The sequence below is a fragment of the Sturnus vulgaris genome, chromosome 9 (genome assembly GCF_052056855.1).
Source record: "Sturnus vulgaris isolate bStuVul1 chromosome 9, bStuVul1.hap1, whole genome shotgun sequence".
NCBI lineage: Eukaryota > Metazoa > Chordata > Aves > Passeriformes > Sturnidae > Sturnus > Sturnus vulgaris.
The window spans coordinates 12,297,968-12,320,571 of NC_142251.1; the positions used below are offsets into that span (position 1 = coordinate 12,297,968).

At 36.8% G+C, this 22,604-nt stretch overlaps 1 protein-coding gene and 1 long non-coding RNA gene across 15 annotated transcripts in view; both read right to left on the reverse strand.

Moving 5' to 3' along the window:
- FUBP1 (far upstream element binding protein 1) overlaps positions 1-22,604 on the reverse strand; it is a 33,712-nt gene that overhangs the window by 10,592 nt on the left and 516 nt on the right. Inside the window, exons 2-23 of one of the 14 annotated variants that reach the window (XR_015805375.1) lie at positions 21,890-21,980; positions 20,863-20,925; positions 19,979-20,017; positions 19,593-19,632; positions 18,738-18,787; positions 18,574-18,645; positions 18,241-18,298; positions 17,828-17,990; positions 17,650-17,748; positions 17,513-17,566; positions 16,683-16,785; positions 16,498-16,598; positions 15,763-15,904; positions 14,826-14,986; positions 13,928-14,082; positions 13,761-13,840; positions 10,872-11,000; positions 10,187-10,261; positions 5,249-5,394; positions 3,621-3,718; positions 2,709-2,756; positions 1,678-1,813 (exon numbers count right to left, since the gene is read on the reverse strand). Coding sequence is in view for 8 of the 14 variants with exons in the window: in XM_088169854.1 (XP_088025980.1) it covers positions 2,694-2,756; positions 5,249-5,394; positions 10,187-10,261; positions 10,872-11,000; positions 13,761-13,840; positions 13,928-14,082; positions 14,826-14,986; positions 15,763-15,904; positions 16,498-16,598; positions 16,683-16,785; positions 17,465-17,566; positions 17,650-17,748; positions 17,828-17,990; positions 18,241-18,298; positions 18,574-18,645; positions 18,738-18,787; positions 19,593-19,632; positions 19,979-20,017; positions 20,863-20,925; positions 21,890-21,980 (1,932 nt within the window). In the remaining 6 variants the exon portion in view is untranslated. Of the gene's footprint in view, positions 1-1,677; positions 1,814-2,553; positions 2,757-3,526; positions 3,719-4,519; positions 4,870-5,248; positions 5,395-10,186; positions 10,262-10,871; positions 11,001-13,760; positions 13,841-13,927; positions 14,083-14,825; positions 14,987-15,762; positions 15,905-16,497; positions 16,599-16,682; positions 16,786-17,464; positions 17,567-17,649; positions 17,749-17,827; positions 17,991-18,240; positions 18,299-18,573; positions 18,646-18,737; positions 18,788-19,592; positions 19,633-19,978; positions 20,018-20,862; positions 20,926-21,889; positions 21,981-22,604 lie in introns of those variants that run through there. The other 13 variants (XR_015805372.1, XR_015805373.1, XR_015805377.1 and 10 more) reach the window with 13 other exon arrangements.
- Positions 207-1,813, reverse strand: LOC148222811 (uncharacterized). The gene is made up of 2 exons (XR_015805378.1): positions 1,674-1,813; positions 207-422 (listed from the first exon to the last, which is right to left on the reverse strand). It is a non-coding gene; the product is annotated as an uncharacterized LOC148222811 (long non-coding RNA).

Sequence of the window (22,604 nt, forward strand, 5' to 3'; positions counted from 1 at the left end):
ACTCTTTGGCCTCATTAAGAAATGGTAAGGAGCTGCATGGTGTTTTGACTTAGTATTTACCCTAATAGCCACATAAACATTTCACTTCATTTTTTGTAGGTGATGTTCACACAAGTACAGGCTACTACACTAGTTTTGCTCTGAAGCTGTTATTTCAAACTAACAAAGGCAGGGATAGGAGCATAAAAAAGACAAAAACATTGCTATTATTATTCGTCAGTTTACATTTATTGAGAAAAACCATACAAAAACCATTATACAGTTAATGTGTACCCATATTACATACAATATCAATGCAAGCTCAAAACCACATTTTTGTAAAGCATTCAATTTACCTCAAGTCCAAGCTGCATCTCCCTAAGACACTGTTCCCATCACAGTTGCCTTTTAAAGCCAATCTTCTGTTTACACACGGGTAGTTTCTGCAGAGAACACTTTTCTCAGGACGAAAAGGCATTTCACATGCACGCAAGAGAAATATTTGTGCATACACAAGAATTTCATATGCTATTACTAAGGCAGAGGGAATCCTGTCAATTGTATGCTTTCTGAAAAGCCCAGTCCTCCCTTCCTCCCCCCACTTCCAGGATAAAAAGCAAAATGGAAAAGCTTTTAGCATGCAATGGAGAACTTAAGAATTACTTTGGAAAAGAATAGGGGAGAAACAGTTTCTACCATTCAATAAAATACCACTAGTGTAAAGATGAAATACTTCAAGATAGACTGCAAGTGAATCGTGATCCTGTCTGCCTGGACAAGTGAAACAGATGGCTTATACTTAAGCTACACTGAAGAGTATCCACCTGGTATTTTATTGCACGTCCTAATAGAGTATAGGCTGCAGAAAGTGACATGAAAATGCTTTTCCTACTTGGAACATTATGCTTCCTTTTTAAACTTTTCTTACTCTTCACATGCATTGTGGGACATTAAGCGGTGAGGGTGGGGTAAGTAGGAAACATTTCAAGACACTTTTTGGACAAGTTCACTGCATTTCTAAGGAAGTCCAGTTATCTTTTTGGCTACTGGGGTAACTCCAATAATCTACTGTTGTCCCAGGAACTCAGAGTTTGGAGAAAGAGTTGAAGAAGAAACACTATGCTCTGCACAAACCAGCATGCCTGTAAGCCCTGCAGTGAGAAAGCTGGAAGCCAATACACCTCAAATGCTACACACAAGAACATCTCACCTTCTACACACTAGCAACATCCCAATATACTGGCTTTTTCTTCTCTATCCCCTTCCACAGGCTAAATTAACAATTGAAAGACTGTTCAAGATATTTTAGGAGTAACAGTTGAAGGAAAAAGTACCATGTAAAAAGGAAGTGAACAAATGACTCACCCCCACACTAAATCCACAGTATCAAAATCCAAATGGTACACACCTACCCTCTTCTCACGTCAAAAATGAAGTTACATGTTAAGCTACAGATGAAATACTAAGTGGCTTGAGAAACTGAAGCAAAATAGCTTGACTGTTTAGAAGAATATATAGTAAAACAGATGGTTTATATTATTAAATCACAGTTTAAAAAACTTAACAGATTATGGAACATTTATGGTCAAACAAAGAATACTTTAAAGAATGAAAAGTGATCAAAACAAAAATTATACCCTACATCATTATGTATGGGATACATTTCAAATCTGTTATGCTTTTGCCAATTTTACCTTCTACATGGAGCCCTTCTATGGTCCATGCTCATCGGCTCACCAATGGCATACACTCAAAGGATTCCTCTTTACTGGTAGTAACTATCTCAGGACCTGATTCTATGAGCTATGATTTGGTGCTTGCAGCATCTTCAGCACTGTGTGTGAAAATGAAGGCAGTATTTTTGAATATTTTTCTTTGATGTACAGATAAGCAGGACTTTTGAAAGAGGAGCAGCACATTTTAGAAACAGAATAATGAACAAAAAAACAAATAGATGCTGCTTTATGTTAAGCTAAAAAAAACCAACAACAAAAGCTCAGAACAAAAACCTGTACCAGACCATCTGTAAGACATTTAACATTTTATACTATCAAAATATTCAGCAATTCAGTTAAAAGTATCAAGAAACAGGATACACTGACTGCTATAGCGATAAATTATTTGCCATACTGTTAAGATTTAACTGGTGCTCATGCTTTTTCAGTTAAAACATACTCATCTCAAACTCGAAAATCTCTTTTCCTATCATGTCAAATATGAATAAGCAAACTAAGTTATCTAAAGATTCCACTAACACACTGTAACTGTAAGACAAGTTATCAAGTTCAGTGATAACAACAAGAAGTCATTCTTTACATTTAGGTCTTATCATTAAGTGGGAATAGTGCCCTATTATAAAAAAAACATTTGTGAAGGCTGTTGACATTTCTAACCAAAGCAATTCCTGCATATTTTAAAAGTTTTGATTCTTTAATTGCAACAATTATCTATTTAAAGTAAAATAACAAAAGTTACTTATTCTGATCAAGTTTAATTACTGCAATCTAATAATCTTTTCTTAAAAAAAAAAAGAAAAAAATACATATTGACCTAGAAATATAAACAGTTGTTTAAAAACTTAAGATTTTCCACTCAGATGGAACCGTGAGAAACAATGCATTTGGGGAAGCAGCAGATTGCTTTTCAATACACAACCACAAAGATCTCACAGGGACAACATTAATGTACTGAAATATATTAATTTATATACTTCCTTAGGTTGTGCTTACCTGTTGCTTTTTTGCAGCAGAACCTAAGGTGGAAGGTCTGGGAAGGCACTGTGAAGTATAAATAATTGCACTGTTTGCAATTAATAAAGATTTTATACCTTAAATGAATCAAAATCAACAGCCTCCATTTTGTGAATGATAAAGAATCCAGTGAATTTAATTTTGCTCAGTTTAGTACATAATAAATGCACCATTCTGTAAGGTTATCTACAAAATACCATGCAAAATACCTGAACTATTAAACTTAATACCCTACACTAAAGATAGCAAATACTGTCCTAGCCTTCTTCAAGCTACCAGCATAATTCCTAGTTTTAAAAGGGATAAAAATAATTCCTCCTATTTCTACAGCACAATACATACATTGCTGATTACCTGAAAAAACTACTTCAGTTTTCAAGCCTTAACTTTTACTTCTCTGTGCAGCCACCCTAAAAAAATTTATTCTCAAAGCAACATGGTGTTCCAAAAATTAAAGCAATTAACAGTTAAAGAATTATTTAAAACATACCTACATCACTACATATCCGCAAACTATCTGAAGACAAAGACAACTCTGTCTAACAAGTGGTTCCAAAGACTTCAATGTTATGATATGCATACTTTAAAACACTGAATGACAACTGTGTCAGGAGTACTGATGAAAAAAACCTCTTACTCAGATACACAGAAACATGATTTTCTTTAGCTATTGCTGAAAGTTTCAGGAATACTTACCCACAAAACTCAAATTATGTGTATGTATATATATAAGCAAACCTACGTTTCCGAATTAAGAAGCAATTATGATTTCCTAAGATACCAGCACTGTATTCCAACATAATATCACACAAGTACAGCATTTGCATTATGTGGAACATTGACAAAAAGATACTGTTGCAGTTCATCAATTTGTCATTCTGATGTACTTACAGTGCAATGCTCCTTGAAGGAACAATCAAGGATGATACACAGCACAGTCCTCCTCACCCCTATAGAGCTAGTTCTATACTGGCTGGATCAAACCTGCACTTCAACAGACAATGGCAAGACAGACTGTAGTGCATGTAGTCTAATATATGCAAAGAGCCAATAAATATGCAAAGAGCAAACACAGGATTTCAAGAGAATCAGCTTTTTAGTATGAGCATTAGAGCAATAAGAACTTTCAAGTATATATAAAAAAATAATCAGTTGATTCAAATACTTGAATATTTACAAAAAGAGAAGTTATCTGCTCTGCAGGAAGTTCTCAACCACTCCCACCACTCAAACAAAACAGCGCTTTAACTACTATGCATTACCACATTGAATTTTCTACACTGAATTTTGAAGTGGACTACTTTAAACTGAAGGCTTAAGCACATTACACTTAAGTAAGTTTTATAACTAGTTTGAAAAAATCCATAAAATAGTTATGCATGAACAGTTTTGAAGTATTCAATTAAAAACAAAAGTTATCTGTTATAGCAGCTGCACAGGTCTGAAACAGTGGTCATGTATAAAAGGAAATTTCACTGTTAATGCAATGGAAGTATGCCAAAAGATCATCTTCTTAAACACATGCAGTTTTAATCAAGTAGAAAGAAAATTAAGGTATCAAGATTCCTGGTGCTAGGCAGCAAAATACAATGAATGAAAGAGATCCTCCATCTACAGCTATTCTGCAAGAGGGGAAAAACATGCTAACGACAAGTTTTTAAACTCAACAAGGTTTATGGGGGGGGGGAAAAAAACCCAACTCATTTGTGTACAGGTACCTTGATTCAGCGTTGCAAATCAATCCTATAATTAATTCTGCATATACCCACATATCCAACTTACCGACACAGGAGGTTTCATATTATTTATTGTAAAGCACAAAACAGGCATTTTAAAAGTGATAAAGTATACATTGAAAAAGTACATTTATATCACAAAGCATTGACCACATAATTGCAAATACATTTGCTGGAATGTGTACATCTACACTAATACTAAAAAACAAACCATTTTTTTCATTTCTACACAGAAATATTACCTCCTATCAGTAGTGATAGATATTTTGTACATTTTCAAAAACACTATTTTTTTAACCAAAATTAAGATCTTCATCAAGGCGTCTGCATCCATACATTTAACAAAGGTTTTTTCCCCCACACAATGAAGCAAATACTGTATTGTCCACTTCTTATTATTGGCCCTGTGCAGAAGAGATACATAAGAGATACACAAAAAGTTAAAGAAAATCCTTTAAATCGAGCTAACTCAGGAGTGAAGCCTTTAAGAAAGAAAAATTGGTTAATGTAAATGGTGGTGGCTTCTTGCATGGTTTTCAAAACCCTGGGAGGAGAAAGTTTCTTTTTCTTCTTTTTTAAAAAAAACAATCACCAAACATGGATAGATACAAAACTCAAGTTATCAGGTAAACAAAGTCATCTAATAATTATTCCAATAGCTATTTTGCTAGAAAAAAAGATGCATACCCCAAAGGAACAAAGCAGGAGACATGCAAAAAAAAAAAAAAAAAAATCTACAACCACTGAGACGGAAGCCAGCCAAAAACCACTTTAAGACTGTACCTGTGGTGCTGGAGGATGCTGTGGCATTCCCTGTGGACTTGTCTGAGCGTAGTACGCTGCCTGCTGCCTGTAGTACTCAGCCCACGCTGCACTGTAATCTGGCTGACCGCCTGGAGGAGCCCCAGCAGGGGCAGGAACAGCTTGACCTGCAAGGAATTACAATTACACAGCTTTGTTGTTGCAATAGAAATGAGAACATTTCAATATCTCAGCACCAAACAAACATCACCTGGCAATATTCCTCCAAGGATTTTGAATAAACTTGTGGCTGCTTCTTTCAGCCTAAACACTCATCCTATTATTTCAATGGAATGATTCCCATGTAAATCAAAATAGAGGAACCGTAAGGACAGTTTTCTTTGCCTCTTGATTCATAATCATGAATCATGTTTAAGGCCTGCTGGCCTGAACAACAGTAGCATTTAAATACACGCCAAGAGGCAAAACTTTTTGTAATCCACCTAGACTAATTTCATTTTATTTTACAGACTACATACATTAGCTCAGCAGATGCAAATTCATACACTTCCCCAGTTCTGGCATCCTTCGTTCAATTACAAGGTTATTGCAGGTTACATTTTTCAAAAAGTGTGTGATATTTGTAAACATTTCCAAAATGTAAATGTTTACATTTACCACAGAACACAGTCCCAAAACTTGCTTCCATGCCTTGTGGAAGTTCCAATCCTCTGGAAACAAGAGATGTACAAATACACTTTCCCAGACAGCTCAGCATTACTCCTCCTTTCAATAGAATCAACTGACAGACTAAAATCCCAAACAGCGACAGACTGATTGATACACGAAGACTCTTCAGCATATTAAAAAACCAAGCAAAACAATCAAAGAAAATTACAGTCAACCTTTCAGTTGTGCTGTTCTTCCACAGGAGAACTGTCATGGACATCCTTAACTTCCTTTTCCCCCCAACTTCAGAAACGCCAAACACATCCCTCTTAGTACCACTGATCTTGACAATTTCTGAGGGTGTTTGCAGTTACCATTACAAAATGTAGAGACTCTAAGCAAAGCAACACTCTGTATGCTCTAAACATCTGTCCACACACACTTGCAGGCACTCAGACAGAAGGGTTTTTACACGTAGTGCTTCATTTGAAGTTTCCTTAACTTCCAAACCAGAACTTTTATTTCTGTGCTATGACACTTCTGATTTACATTCTTAATGGGTTATTTTTCAAATCAAAAGTTTTACAGTCAGAATTAGGATACTACCAGAATTCACTACCTCTGCAAGTTTTTTCCTAAGATACTAGGGAAAAAAACCCCTAACCCCACAAAAACAAACCACCATATCACGTCACCCTACAGGAAATAAACCCAAGCCAAATGCAAGTCTGCAGCCTGTACAATTCCGTGTGCACCCAACTGTCTATTCTGCTATGAACAGAAAGCAGCAGCTTCCACATGATGAGGGCTGAAAGTTTTCAATCCTACCTGAAACCACCTCACTTTTTATTTGAATACAAGGCCACTGAGCAACTTCATGAGGAACGTGAGTATCAACAATTCTAACGAAGTGTTCTCTAGGGTATCAGACAGAAAGCTGGCTTTATTTGTTTAAAAATACTTCAACAAAGAGAATTCATATGCAGAATCCCAGCTATTCACACTACTCCTACGCATGTGTAGTCTTCTAATCCTCTCAAAAACGTGTAGTGTGAGCAGAGAATGTGAGTATTTGGCAAAGCACTATCCTGAAAACCATCAAAACATAACCTTCCATTTTCAACTTAGTTTTTCCACTTTTACTCTGGTTTCTACAGTAACAGAATTTCCAGAAAATCTTAAATTTCTTAAAATCTTTAGAGCTGTTATCACATTTCACAACTTGTAATGTGCCACAACTTACAATTGACACCTCTGATAAATTATTTTAACACAAAACTACCTTTAATATGGTTACATATTATCCCAAGATACACTCTTCCCAAGTTCACCATTACTTTGAGGTAATAACTGTACTTACAAATTACTGTCACCACAACTGACTACCAAAGATAAGAGATTTTTTGTGCATTAAGACCCAAGAATCTTTGGACATTCTGCTAACTATGCCAAGGCAGCACAGAAATTCGAATAATAAATCAAATAAAGGAAATTTAACATCTATTCAAAGATGGCAAACTGCACTTCTGTCCTGATTGGTATTTTAGGTGCACCACTTCCCTACTAAGTACTGCAAGTAGTTCTGAACCTACACATGGAATTCAGCTGCTTAGTCAAAGCTTCCTTTCAGTGTAGAAACTGCACTAAGCAGCACCTGCTCGTTAATAGCCAAATTCAAAGGGAAGAGTTATGGATAACCCTGATCAACCCCATACAAAGGAAACAGGAGAAACAGAACACCTCCCCTTTAAGGAGGGCTGAGAAGGAAACACCAGCAGATTTTACAGTTCAACATTATCAAGGGTGATTCTAATAGAAGCGAACTGTTTTGTTTCTTCTTTCCCACTACAGTGCTGAAGAATATTTTAAAAACACTTCTATTTTAATCTGGAATCCTTTAACTGTACGTCAAGCAACAATATATGGGGAATGACTTTAAATGACGAATTTATAAATTCCAATAATGACATCTAGATCATTTACCAATGATCATGACTTCATGTTTGGTGAGAACCATTATCCATGAGACACTTTTTGGAGTATTTGCTACTCAAAGCAGTAGCCCCTGAAACAAGGGTTTGAAAAAGTAGACGCTGTGTTTCTGAGTTAGAAAACACATTAACATTCAAATCACTGTTCAGTGAAAAGTACAGCGAAGTGTTCTCTGTGATTAGCAGAGTCATATATATCACACCAGTAGGAAGCCATTTTGAAAACATTATTTTTTAGATGGGAATATTCTGGAGTGTTTTAGCATCTTCGGACCATTCATATTTGATTAAGTATGCGAAAATCCAGAACATCAATTGCAATATCACAGGCAACTTGTTGAGCTTGCCACAAGGATTATCAAAATAATTTTCTTCAGCAACAAAAATAGAACTGACTGAGCTCAACAAGTCAGAGTTTCAGTTCAGCTCTCCCCAGCAATGTTTGGTGAAATCATCTGTGCTGTGAAAAAATCTGAGTTGTCAAAGAGCAAGTGACTTGTAACTGCCATCCTTTAGCACAAATTAATGGGGACAGATTACAGCACTATAGAAAGCACAAATAGTACTGGAAAGCCACAAGAACATGCTGTTGGACAGCCTTCGTGTCCATCACACCTACTACTACTTCTTAACATTGCTAATGAAGATGGGAAAATCAGCACCATTTCGCATTATGTCAACTCCAGCTGAATTCCTCTTATCTAAGTAAGAGAAACGGTATCTCCCACAGCAAGATCTGCAGCAAAAAGTTCTCATGATTTACAGTCAAGTTATACAGGTCCAGCCATCAAGAGCTCTCCTTCAGGTGAAGAACTCAATCTGAACTACAGAAAGGAATTAAAAGGAGAACTGCCCTCGTGTTTTTCCTCTTATTTGACTGTCTTGGTATTTTTTACATTTTGCATTTTAAGAGCAACTATTTTTATTTCCCATTGTACTTTTTTGGCTTACATTCCTCTTTGGAATTGCTCCCACGAACTCTATCCCAACACCTTATAACTAGCTAATATTTAATCTGAGCAAGTGCAAGACTAGTGCAACCCAGAATTTGCTTTCCAAGACACCAAATTAGAAAGACAGCAGAGTGCCTGCCAACAATCATTTTATTTTAAAAAAAGTGAAAGCCACCCACAAGTTTGTATTTCAGAATGTGAGCCAAACTAACAGAGACAGTAAACTGTAAAGAAACAGCTGAATGAACCAGGAAGAAGAAAAATGGGAAGGCCTATCATCTTAGAAATCACATGTTTGGGAGTTGTAATTTTCTTAGTCTGATATGCAGGTCTTGATAAATACTCATCATACATTTTCTGTAGAATTCATCACTTACACAGTGCCAAAATAAATAAAGATAGTTATGTCTTAGCAAATAATTATCAATACAGTGGAAGGCTGCTAAGAGGAATTAAGCATGTTATTATTAATCTTAAATCTGAGTGCTTTTAATATTCCATGAGAAAACTGACTGCACTTGGAAGATGGCAAAACAGCCACCAAACCCTCCCACGCAAACAAAGATCTATCCCAAACCAGATGCTGCTGTACGTCTGGTCAGAGATATCTGGGAAAGCACTGGCATTCCTAAGCCCACTGGTGCTCTGTGTCCAGCCCTGATCCATCACCTACAGTATTCATGGCAGGACACTATGAACAGAACATGACCGTGATTGAAAAGGTAATGACACCTTCTGCCAGGGCATAAAGCCACATACCTTATACCCAAAACAATGAAATAATCGAGTTAATCAGCACATTCGTTTCATTTTTATAAAAAAGGTACCAACAACATAAAACCTGCAGTTTAAACACAGCTCTAGAGTGTTGCAAAGCAAATGCTATTTAAAAAAGAACCAGTGTAAATGAAAGCTAATTCTGATGCTTTAGTAACCTGGAACACAGAAAGCAAAGTACAAGAAAAAAAATTATATGTAATCTGAAGAGAATTGAGAAACAATTACCAAGTAAGAAAAACAGCTTCATAAAGTAGATCAAAGTCGAACTTCAAAACTTTGGAAATGTACTTTAAAATACTCAGATTTAAACATTTAAAAGATATTGTTTCCCAATAATCAAAGACATCTCATTAAGTTTGAAGTATTTTTGTAGAGCTGATTAGTAACCTGAGTTACTAATGCCTAAAAACAACACAAAATTCAAGTCTGTTTCTCAGCAGTATTTGGTTCAGAAGACACATGACTGTGCATTCCAATTTTTTTGGGATAAAACTCCCATCTCATCCAGCAAAATACCCAAGTCTCCTAAAACACTCCACTATGATTGTGGAACAGAAAAAAGAATAGAAAAGCCCCTGCACACTTACCCATTTTTTTGTAGTACTCCTCCCAGGCCTTGGTATAGTCAACCTGCCCTGCTGGTGCTGGATTTGGCTGATCTCCTGAATTACATTAAAATAGTTAAACTAAAATTACTGGGGTTTGTTTCACACATAATCCAAATAATGAACTGAAATTTTCAGTAACACTCCCACATGACATGACTCAAATCTGACGCCATAAACTTATGTGGTACAAGCTACCACAACTAGAAACTCCTAGTAAAAAAGATATGTTTTCAAGATTCAGGAAGTGCATACCAGGCAATACAAAATACCAGAATTCAAGTGGTAAGCCTCAGCCAGGCATAAATATTAAAATAATGCAACTAAATACTACAACTATGATTGTCTTAAACCCACTGGAAGTGATGCAACCATTTAAGCAAATTACAATCAACAGCTTGGCTCATTAAATTTTTATTTATGACTGCTCTATGTAGTCATTAAGTCAGCCCACATTGCAGCAAAATTCTCCTTGGAGTATATTCCAAGATAAATACATTACCCTTGTTACTGCTGAAATTAAGAAAAGCAATATTGAAATGAAGGCTATAAGCAATAGTTTTCCAAGAAATCTAGCTACTTAAAAAATAAATTTACCTAGGAGGACAACAATAAAAAAAATACACCTCCAGCAATGAGAAATGTGTCCATTTCACTCAGTATCTACCTTGTCCATTAGTTTGGGTTGTAGCTGGTCCACCAGGAGGGGCTGCAGGTGGTGGCTGTGCTTGCTGCTGATAATAGTGAGCATAATAAGCTGCCCACGCCGCTGAATTGGGATCTGTTCCTGGCTTACCTATGAAAACAGAACATAAGCATTTACAATAGTACTGCTATGAACAGAATGCTGTCCTCAATTAATCCTGTCCTAGGCATTCTTATTTCCCTTCAAGGAAAAAAATCTATCTAAACAAATTATCCATGTACATACTTCAAGTATTTTTTTCTTTCTAGCGTAAGCTTTTGATCAGGTTTCAGACCAATGTACTGTACAAAGTGAACTTTCATAGAGCTAGCGAGACAAAATAATTTTTGAACCTTTACTACTACAATGCCACTAATTAATCTTACATGTGATAAACAGTATTTTTCAAGTTCATTTAAACAGTCATCTTAATAAATGGTAGCAGCAATTAATTGTTCTAGCACCAAACAATTTCAGTGGTTTTACTTTTGTTAGAACCTCACGCTAATGACACTGGCACCGGTGGAGGAGGCATGCCAAATACATATTTCTGAAACAGAAGAATACAAGACTTACTAGGTATTTGCAATGCTTGTCAGTTAAACTTTAAGGTAACAGTAAAATAGAGAAACACACAGCATTTTAAGAACTTGAATCCCCATATATGGCTATTAAGCACCACTGTTTACTTACAGCTTTTTCGTATTAAAAAATAATGAAAACAGTTGCATCTATCTCCATGGTTCCTTATTTTTATCTACATCTAGGCCAATAATGCTGCTTCCTAGGGTTTTATTTCTGTTTCTCATATCTAGTCTTTAGGAATGGTTTATTCTTGCTGAATCAGAAATTCATTACATTACCAGATTGACAATCCACAATACCTGAAAATCTACTATTAGAGAACATAATGTTTTACACAACCAGCATCTACTTGCAAGCAGTATTTGCAGTCTTAAAGAATAACAGTATCTGCAAAGAAATGCAGCCAAGTGAGGAGAGAATTTCACAAAAGGACATGGACACAACTGATACTTTAGAGCAACTATACATGGGAATGGAAATACAATCCTCCCTGAACACAAAACAGGTAAGGCAGCGAGTAATGGAAGATGAAGAAATCCCCTGAAAAAGGCATTCAGGAAGAAACCCAGAACAATAAATTAATGCGAAATGAAATCCTGTGACAAAAGTCAGCTGTAACCACTTCAAATGCACACAGAAAAAAATGTTAACACACTACTTTCTGTTTGAAATTACACTGCTTCCATCAGCAATAGAACACATCCTATATTCTAAGATTACCTGCAAATATCAAATAAGCCATTGCTCAATTCCCTCCCTTCTTCTCCTTAGCACTTCTCTAGAGTAGAACACCACAGAGCTCGATTCATTAAATTTCTAGAGAAATCTGACTGCAGTAACTAGCTCCACTTTCATGTGATAAAGGCAAGCACAGTTCTGGAGAAAGCATCTCTGAAAAAAGTACTAAAATAACCCATTTGTTAAACTGGAATGAGCAACTAAGTGAAAACTGTAGAAAATTCATCCAAAGAAATGCAAGTCAAAAGAAACATCAACTTCAACTGCACATATGAGAACTTAGATTTTTAAGAGGAGTATTCATCAAAAAAAACAGTTACAGAATCATCAACATGACATCACAGGAGTCATTTGCCATTTTTTCTTACAAAGCCTTTATGTAGATAAATAATAAAAATAAAAAAGGTGGTGTGAAAAAGGCTGTAACATTTTAGCAGTGGTTTTCCATTAAATACTTTTGCTATGCTGAGACTAAGTCACTTTGAATCATTCTACTTCCAAATGATGTCAGCAGGCATTTTAAATATTGAACTGAATACATGCAGAGCTACCTTGTGCAGAAGTTTGGGAACTAAAACCAGCAACAGTTCTTTGCAAAGACATAATGTGATACATACACGGAGTCCCCTTCTCCACTAATGGAACCTATGTCAAGAACAGTGGCTATCAGACTGTGTCTGTCATTTATAACAAAAATAAAATTGAGATCTTTCGGCTCAAGTTCTGAGGAAACTCTTCCTCAAACAAATGAGGTACAACAGACTCAAGCATCTAGCCTTACCATGCCTTCTGTGGCTGATGTTCCATTTCCCCATATCCTCTAGTCCAACCAAAGGATGTAAACTTAGAGAAAAGCAGGATACTACAACTTTGGAAGTTGGAATTAAGTAAGAACTCCCAGTCTCGACAAAGATAAACAGAAATAGAAGAAACAGATTCTACAAAGATGGGTTTCAGAAGAAAATACAAAACTATTATAAGCAAAAGCTCAAAAAAACCAACCCCAGTTTTACTGTATTAACAGCAATTCACCAAGGTTTTAGCCCTCAAAAGGGACTCAACAAAATACATTGGTGTATCAGATTCTTAAAATAGAACAAAACCTAGAAACACCATAGCATTAACTGCAAAGACAAATCAGTAAACACTGTTTAAAACAAAATACAAAGTCATTTACTATTAAGAGAAAGAAGAGACATCCTTATTACAGAACTTTATGCAAAAACATCTATTTTAAGAAAACTGAATCGCACAAAATCAGTGAACCAAGACTTGCAAAAAGTATCATAAAGAGAGATGCAGTTATTAGTAACATTTGTAAAAAAGCATACTCCAACTGTAACAATTAAATTTCAACATTTCACAAGTCACACACGGAAAGTGCAAAACATAAGTAAACTGACAATCAGTGAAAAAAAGCCGGAAGAACAGGAGCCTTTCAGCTTTATGAGTGTAACAGAAGTGAACTGTACAATGCATATACTTGCAAGGACAGAACGGATGTACTTGAAATATACCAACACTCTGGTACAGCTGTGCATTTCTTACCTGGGTCTGGTGGGTTTGGCGGCTGCCAGTGTGGATAAGCATTTCCCCATCCCTGTGGAGCATATGGAGCTGGAGGACCACTGTAAAAGATCAGGTTGTACACGCACAGTGAGAGGCGGTCCCAGGGTCACCTCACACAGAAGAAAGTCAGCTGAAGCAATACTTACTGAGGTGCAGGACCAGGAGGGCCTGGGTTATAAGGAGCTGGATTATATGGTCCCATGGGAGCACCAGGACCCGGCGGCCCAGGAGGCCCATGCGGGCCAGGAACAACACCATGGGGACCATGGGGAACAGGTGGACCCAATGGATTCACTGGACCCTGTAACAAGGGTAGCACAGAGATGGAAATTCACCTTTAAGTTCTCAATTTTTCAGCATTCTAAAAACATTTATCTGAACACTCAAAGAACATCTAAAAGGTTTGTCTGGTTATAAAGACAGTTCCCTGCAGAAAACAGGCTATTTAAAGTTTGATCAGGCTTAGAGATAGTTAAAGGCAGCTGTGGCAGTAATAGCAACTACAAAACTTCATTTATTTCAGTTTCTTCTTGAGGAAGTGAAGGATTTTACAAAAATCCCACACATTTTTCCACAAGTTGCACTAAACTCCCCACACTCTAACAAGACTATGAGTTTTAAAATAAATCAATACATCTAAATCTAACTAAATTTGCTTATAAGATCAGGCACAAAAGGCCTCCAGTAAATTTGATTACATGCAACACATGCAAACAAAAGCGAAGTGAAATTGAAGGCGTAAATTGCTCAGACTGAAAAACAAACCACACAATTTAGTACCACTGACATCTTTGAACTCCACCAATTTTTGCCAATTTGGTGTATATGAATTTTCAAGAACACACCATATGATGTTGAAGAGATAAACTGTTTCTATTTCAATATTTTGTTGTAACACTTTAATTTAATCAGATAATAAATTGATAATAATGGTAATCTGGATTTAATCTGGGAAGTGAAATGAAAGAGAAATCTCCACAAGGGAGACTTACTTTCAGCTCTGTTTAGCTCTAATAATAAGCAAAAAAGCAGTTATCCACTCACTCCAATCTTTTCTTCTATAAGTTGTCGTGCATAATCTATTTGCTGGGGTGTTCCACGAATAGTAAACATCTTCATGTTTGGATCCGCATTAGGTGGAGGATTTCTCTGAAGTTCTATTCTAGCACCAGACTGTTGGCTTATACTTTTAATAGTTTCACCACCTACAATGCAATATAGCGTTTTTATGACGTGCATCAAAGCAAAAAGTATGGACTCACATCAGAAAGTCAATTGCATGAAAGTCGAAGACATGAAAAGGCACCTATTCTTATGAGCCGTTCAAGAACATTCTAACAATTCAAATAAGACCTCTTCATTGTAGTACAGAGCTTTAATGGCAATAAACTAGTAAAATAAATTATTTTCTTAGACTATAAAAATGTTACTCAGAAACAGCAGCAAAGAATTCCTACCATCTTGTCTGTATTTTTAATTTATGTCAACATTTAATATTAGACATTAATAACAACTGACACACATGGTTATCAGTAATTTTAAACTTCAAACTCAACCTCCCTATAAAGGGGCAAATGATGAAGAAGCCCCAGAGAGCCTGACATGGTAGTTAAATCCACAACTTCTTGTAGTGCACCAAAGTCAGAAGGCTAAATTCCCTGAAGTGGCTCCTCCTCTTACAGGATCCAGGGAAATCATGTACCATTAGTATATACAAAGTCTTCAAAACAGGGGAAATTGAGCAATTAAAAAAATTTAAAAATAACAAAATGACAAAATATTCTGAGCTGGAAAGAACGCATAAGGATCATGCATTACAACTCTTAAGTAAGAGGCTCACACAGGGATTGAACATACAACCGTGGCACTATTAGCATCATGCTCATCACACATCTCTGTACCACGGCATTTGTCCAAACAGAAAAGCGGAGTGGTTTTTAAAATAACATAGAAATGTATATATATATATAGGATACATTGCCTTTTCCAATGATTAATCCAGTTTTGCCAGTAGGGACAATAAAATTGAACTCTTGCAATCCACCAGGAGGCCCCATGTTCCAGTTGCCTTGGCCTCTACCCCTTCCTCGACCACCAGGTCCTGGTCCACCAGGGTTACCAGCCTAAAAAGAAGCAGCAACAAATGAGTGTGTTCCATAAAATTACTGCAAACAAATAATGCAAGCAGGTTACATGACATCTTTGTTAAGAAAAAAACTGATTCACTACTCCGACAATTTTGGTAGTTAAAGTGGTACCTTTTATGGAAGACCTAAATTACATTCTAAAAAATATTCTGTACAATTCTGCATATGAAAGATGCAGGAGGAAAGGATATAGAAGCAAGCAGAAAATTTCACATGTACAAAGATATAACTTTTGTCTGCCTTCTGTAAATGCAGCAGTGGGACTCATCTAACAATAAGCTTTTAACCATTGATTACAACCAAAAGTAAGAGCATATTAGCTATTAACACAAAACAGCAGCAGCAGCTTTGAAACCAGCCACATCAAGAAATGCCATGACTTTGAATCAGTACGGTCACTTGCAAAACTGTAACTGTAAAAGCAAACATTCATATTCCAGACCAAACTTTGAAGTAGATTCAAATGGCACAACTGAATTATTTTCTTTTGTTACACATACTTTTTGAAAACTTTGGGTCTTTCCCAAAGGTAGGCAGGAGATTTTAAACACTGAACAACATTACCCAACCTGAACACTGCGAAGAAGATCCGTAATAATTTCTGCAGCATGTTGACATCTGTCAGGAGGCCCTGTGATCTGGGCTATTCTATCTGGAGTTGTTCCATCATCTGGAATAAAAATGAACTAGTCCAGTATATGCAATTCAGTAAATTTACACTTAAGTCACAGAAACTTGTGAACATGTTACAAACCTGGCTTAAATTGGATCCTAACACCAGCATCATTCTGGATCTTTTTAATCATCTCTCCATTTCTTCCAATTACAATACCTACAGCAAATCGTGGTATTGGAACCTAAAAACAAAAACCAAAACTGAAGATGTTGATGACACCGATATTCCTAAAAAATTCACACAACGAAAGGGTTACAATTAGCTGGAATTGTAAACCAGGGCAAGACCAATGCCACTTCAGGCTTTTTCAAGGATGAACTTTTCAATATCAAGTCACAAGTCTAGCACACACTGGACTAAACCATTAAAAAGAAAGTGATCCTATACTTTAGAAATTTTCATAGTGGTAGCAATTCCCAGCAGATTTTGGGCTTCTCAGAATAAAAAAAAAACCAAAACAATTTACAGTGTGTCTAAAATGCAGATTCTAGCAGATGAAGCTTTAAGCCTCTCCCCCATGAAGTAGCTTGTGACTTGCATTAAGAGTGGGACTTAAATAATTTCTGTAAAGGCTGAAGTCCAATTTCAATAATGGTGTATGAAACATATACTTGGCCAGAAAATTTACTTGCTCATTTGATAAAAAACTCCAGCTATTTGAAATTGTTTATAACTGCTGGCAATGTAATTGTGCATGCTGCAGATCACCTACTATAGTAAATTCAGCAATGATCAAGTAATACTTACATACCACAACCACTTCTGAAATCTGGTGAAAAGCTTTCAGTAGTATTATGTAGCTTAACATTTTAAAGATAACATCTCAAAATACAGTGAACAAGTTTTTCAACCATGCTTACGTCTATCCCTTCATTTCCTCCTATTCTCGACCCATATTCGTTGCGCACCTCTCTAAAGCCACCTTGATCACGAATTAACTCCAGCACCATTTCCTTGGCTTGCTAAAAGAAGAATGAAAGCTCGTTTAGGTTCTGCAACATCAGAATGGATTTGAAAATGCTCCGAGTTGTGAGGCACTCCTTACCTGAACTTTATAAGGATCTCCAGTTATCCTAAGGGGCTTGTCTGCACCAGTGTTCTGTGGACCATCTTGAATCATGACCATTTTGACACCTGCCCGCTCCTATTTGACAAAAGGGAGGTCAATACTCACTCAAATCCAGATTCAGTACTATCGTATTTAAAAGAAGATACGTATATACCTGTAATTGTTTAATTGTCTCTCCACCTTTCCCAATAACTAATCCTGCTTTACTTGCTGGAATCATAATTTCTTGGACTGCATTTCCAGGTCCATCACCATGATGAAATCCAGGTGCAGGTCTTCCCTTTTCAACTATCTGATCAAGTAATCTTTTTGCTGACCTGTCAAAGAAAATACACATTTATAAACACTTATTCCTGCAAGTATCACTTGCCCACACCTATTCTGCTTGGCATTTTTAAATTGAAAAGTTTCTGCGCAATAATTATGGTTATTATCACTAAGAAATATGAAGTAATCTCAAACAATCTGCAAAAGTAACTTAAGAAACTAACTGCAAAATAATAAAACCACCCCAATATTGGAATACAGAAGGTGGTCCTTTACCAAACATTTGCTAAAAATACTTACTGAACAGACTCTGGTGTTCCAGTTAGCATACACGATCTTTCGGGCAGGCCTCCACTATCTGCAATCATAAAATAAACTTATCAGTAGTGTTAAGTCAGAAAGAGATTATGAAATTAATCATAATACACAAGCTACCGAATTTTCATATTTAATGAAGTCGAATAATCAGCGTTTCCCATTTTGCATTTCTTTAGGCCATCATAGTCACGATTGGCACAAAACCTACATCTTAAATGAAGGCCCAGGCAATGAGAAGCAATGAGGAATCCTCTGGTCTTCCTACCAACCGCCCCACATCCCCCCCAAACAGACACCCCCCCTACAAATAGTTACCAGGTGCAATCTGTATTTTACAGCCAGACTCTTGCTGTATGCGTGAGATCTGCTCTCCACCTCTGCCAATTACTTGGAGAAAGAAAATACGGAAAGATTATTTTTATTAACAGCATCTGCTAACATCCCCCACTGTACTACAAGAGCACACCCATACTACTTACTGAATCCAACCATCCCATCTGGAACTTTGTACTCCTCTGTCATCACAGACCTACAGCCAATGTTAAACAAAAGACATGACTATCTACAGACCAAACTGGCATTACATTTATATGTATCTTCCCACTATACTAAAGCAAGCTACTGCCTCACCATTCACCCTGGCTTACTTGCCCTCCCATTAACTTTAGACGTCATTATGCAAGCACAGTTCTACATAAGCTGACAACACACCGAAACGACACAAAAGGGTCAAGAGTCATACAAATCAATCAAAAGTTTTCCTTCGCTCTCTTTATTAAGAGGTGTGCAGTACAGAAAAGACTACTGTAGCGTTTTAAGTTTCATCTATATATTCATCAGAGGATGCTGGAAATTTTGGTATCTCAGAACTGTCCAAAGCATAAGTTGGATCTGGGTGTTTAGGTAAAGAAACAAGTGGAGAAAACAATGAAGTTGTAACAAATGTAGTTGAGTAATGCTCGGTATGAAGTCTGAATTATTTTATTTGTTTTAAAGTCAGTTTTCCTTTTAATTTACAAAATGGCATCACCCCCTTCCTCTTCAGATCTGCATCCAACTTCTAGCTATGCTACCTATGCTGAAGTAGTAAAAACCAGCCAACATATTTTCTTTTGATTAAGCTCGACCCATTGCCTAGACTGAGGAGAAAGAAAAAGAACGCAATGTAGGTACATTTCAAATGTGTGACTTGGAGTTGCTAAAGCAAAATTTCAACAGATCACACAAAGACAAAGAAGAAATGCTTCATGTGTTGATACCATGTTTTCAGAAAAACTGCTTGAAACTGCTTTATTTCAATAAAACTCCTACATAAGATGTAGTATAACTCTTACCTTTGCTGCTGATGCATCGGTGGTAGCTGATTTCCAAAAGCTATAAACAAACATTGTTAAAATTAAATTCAAACAAGTGGCATAGCTTACAACTAAGCTTCTCCTTTGATAGAAAACACTCAACCATATCAAACTTCTGTCCAAGTCCACTTTTAAAAACTGTTATCAAAAGGTTTAAAAATGATAAAGACTTTCAGCTATTGCTACCATCCCTGTCAGTTTTACCAAGCAGACTCCCACTGCTTCAACAAAGTAAGGCATAAACCCCCAGCCACTTTTTGGATCTTGCTTATTCAAGTGTCACCTACCAGAACACTTACAAACTGTTGTTCTGAAAATATTACACTTGTTTAGGGTTTTTTGGCAACAAAATAAAAATTACTTACAGTCGTTCTGGGGAGCAACTTTCTTAGCATCTGGTTGATCTGCAAAATTAAGATTTTTAAAATTTTTTTTGCCAAGAAATTCAGGAAGTGTTTAAACCTTTTAGTGTGAATTGCAAATTTCCAGTGTATTTTAGCCCCCCCTTTTTTTTTTCCTTTCTTTCTTTTTTCTCCTCCAATTTCAGGGAGTTGATCATCTGAATAAAAGAAAGAATCTCACGAACACTCAGCACTTGGTTAGTACAGCTGTAAAGATGTTAGGTTTTTCCACGTATCTATTCAGTTTAACAAAAGGCAGCTTTCAGAACGCACTGTACGTAGATAACTCACAGATACCCAGTCACTGAAACTCAACTAAGACAAGGAACAAAGTTGAGCTTTGTTGGCTGCTCAAGCTAATGATGCTTCTATAGTAAAAAAGAAAAAAAAAATAAAATCCATACAAAAACCAACTATAACTTAAAAAAATAATTCTCACAATGACCACAACTCTAGACCAAACATCTGAAAATAGAACAGTATCACACAGCAATGCAATCTCAAACTGAATGTTGATATGAAATCCCTATCCAAATATCAATCATTTCATAGCATAAAACTTCAAAAAAAAACCAAACCCAAAACAGATTCAAAGCAACTACATCACTACTGTCCGAATCCTTTCTGTACAGTAGAGAAATAACAGGCATCATGAACCTATATCTGAAAAGACAATACTTCAGATGCTTCCTTCCCACCCCAAAATAAAGGCTATATGAACCACCATAATTTATGTGCAGCAAAAACTCAGCCACATATTCCAATAAATATTTGTGTCAATCCAGAAAGATCCACTAGTTTATGTCATGTTTACATACTAAACACAGGTAATAAATAAAAATTCCTGCCTTTAAAAGGAGAGGGCATTCCCTCCCAGTGTGTTGTACTGCTCGGACTTGTCCAAGAGCCATCTACACATAAAATAAAAAGAATACATTACATATATCATCTGAAGCATCATTAGCTCATTTTTGTATATTAAAAACCTCACCTTTATTAGAAAAAAAAACTTTATTGTAGGACACAAGAACTCCTGATATAAAGCCTTAGATACATTCTGTAGACTGAGTTTCAATCCTCTTAAAGGAAAAAAAAATGCGTTTCTCTTTTTTGAGACCTAAGAGAACATTTCAGCAAGCCCAAATATTTCTTCCTGTAATTTAGCTAGGATTTTGTGTATATATTAACCATATCAAACCCTGTTAAGTTTAAAGTTGATGCTCTGAAAAGACAGAAGACGACACATTTCAGGAGAAAACTTTACTGCAGTGTAAGGCAAATCCAAAAAGCTGCAACAAGTCAGAAGATTTAAGTACGATTTTATCAGAGTTCACACATGCTGTGGGCTGAGCTACAGACTACGCAAAAGTGCCTTCAAGGTAAAAAATTTGCTTTCCCGTATTTTTTTCAAGTCCCATGCTTTTACAATAAAATGCATTAATATACTTTTATTTAAAACAGCGCACTAATAAAGTTAATGAAACAAGCTTCAGGAGCACTTCCTGCTCTAATCGTAATTGACAAGTTGTAACCAATCCCACGCAACCACAAAACACTTCGATGACACCTACCTAGGCATTTTGCAACTTGCCAATTTCTGTCCCTTTCCCCAGCACATATTTTTCTACTTGTAGGAGTTACACCACACTTAAAATAGTGTACAATAGGCTTACATTCACTTTAAGTTACAGCACAATGGTTTAGAATTTTCCCACTAAACATGAAAAAATATGTCATGATCTATGAGGGGAACAAAATGTTTTAATGCTTTGCCATGGAAAAAAAACAAATCCACAAACAAAATCACCGCCTGCAATCTTTCAGACACAGTGGCCATACTCCACAAAAATAAATGCAGCAGGAATGAGTGCGTACCTCCATCCTCAAGAGGTCTTTTCTGCCCTCCATAACCGTAGTCGTTTGAATTCATTGCTGTGCCAGCATCTCCTCCAATTTTCGCTGCAATCTAAACAAAAGGCAGATGTGAACCAAGAAGAAAAATAATTAATTCGGCCCATGTTTATTCCACGTCTTCTGAAAGATTTCAGGGATTTAAACAATGCGCATTAAAATGACTCCAAATGATTAAAAAGGCCAAAACCAGTTTCATTCAGAGGTTTTCTTCAATGTTTCAAAGACTTGTGCTCGTCCTTCATCAGTACAGCCTCCTAAAAAACCTAACGAGAACGTAGATTTTGGTGTTCAAAAGGCCTTCTCCTAAACAGGGATATTTTTTTTCTCTACGCTTTGTTCGCGAAACACTGGTACCTCACGGCGGGGCCTCACCGGCCAAACAATTTCAAATCCTAACTACACTGGGTCTTCAAATACTGCCAAAACCGCCACCACTTATTAACAGACGAGGCGAACATTTCGCCCAAGAAGCGATGAAAACATCGCCCGTGGTGCAGAAGCTACAAATAAAACTGCGGGATAAAGAGCTTCCGCAAGGGCCGCCCTCGCTCCGCAGGCCGCGGCGCTGCCCAACCGGTCCGAGCAGGCTGGGGCGCCGCGGGCGCCACAACACGGCCCGCTCCGCGGCGCCGCCGCCCTCCTGTCCCTCCGCCGGGCCGGGCCCGATAACGCGCCG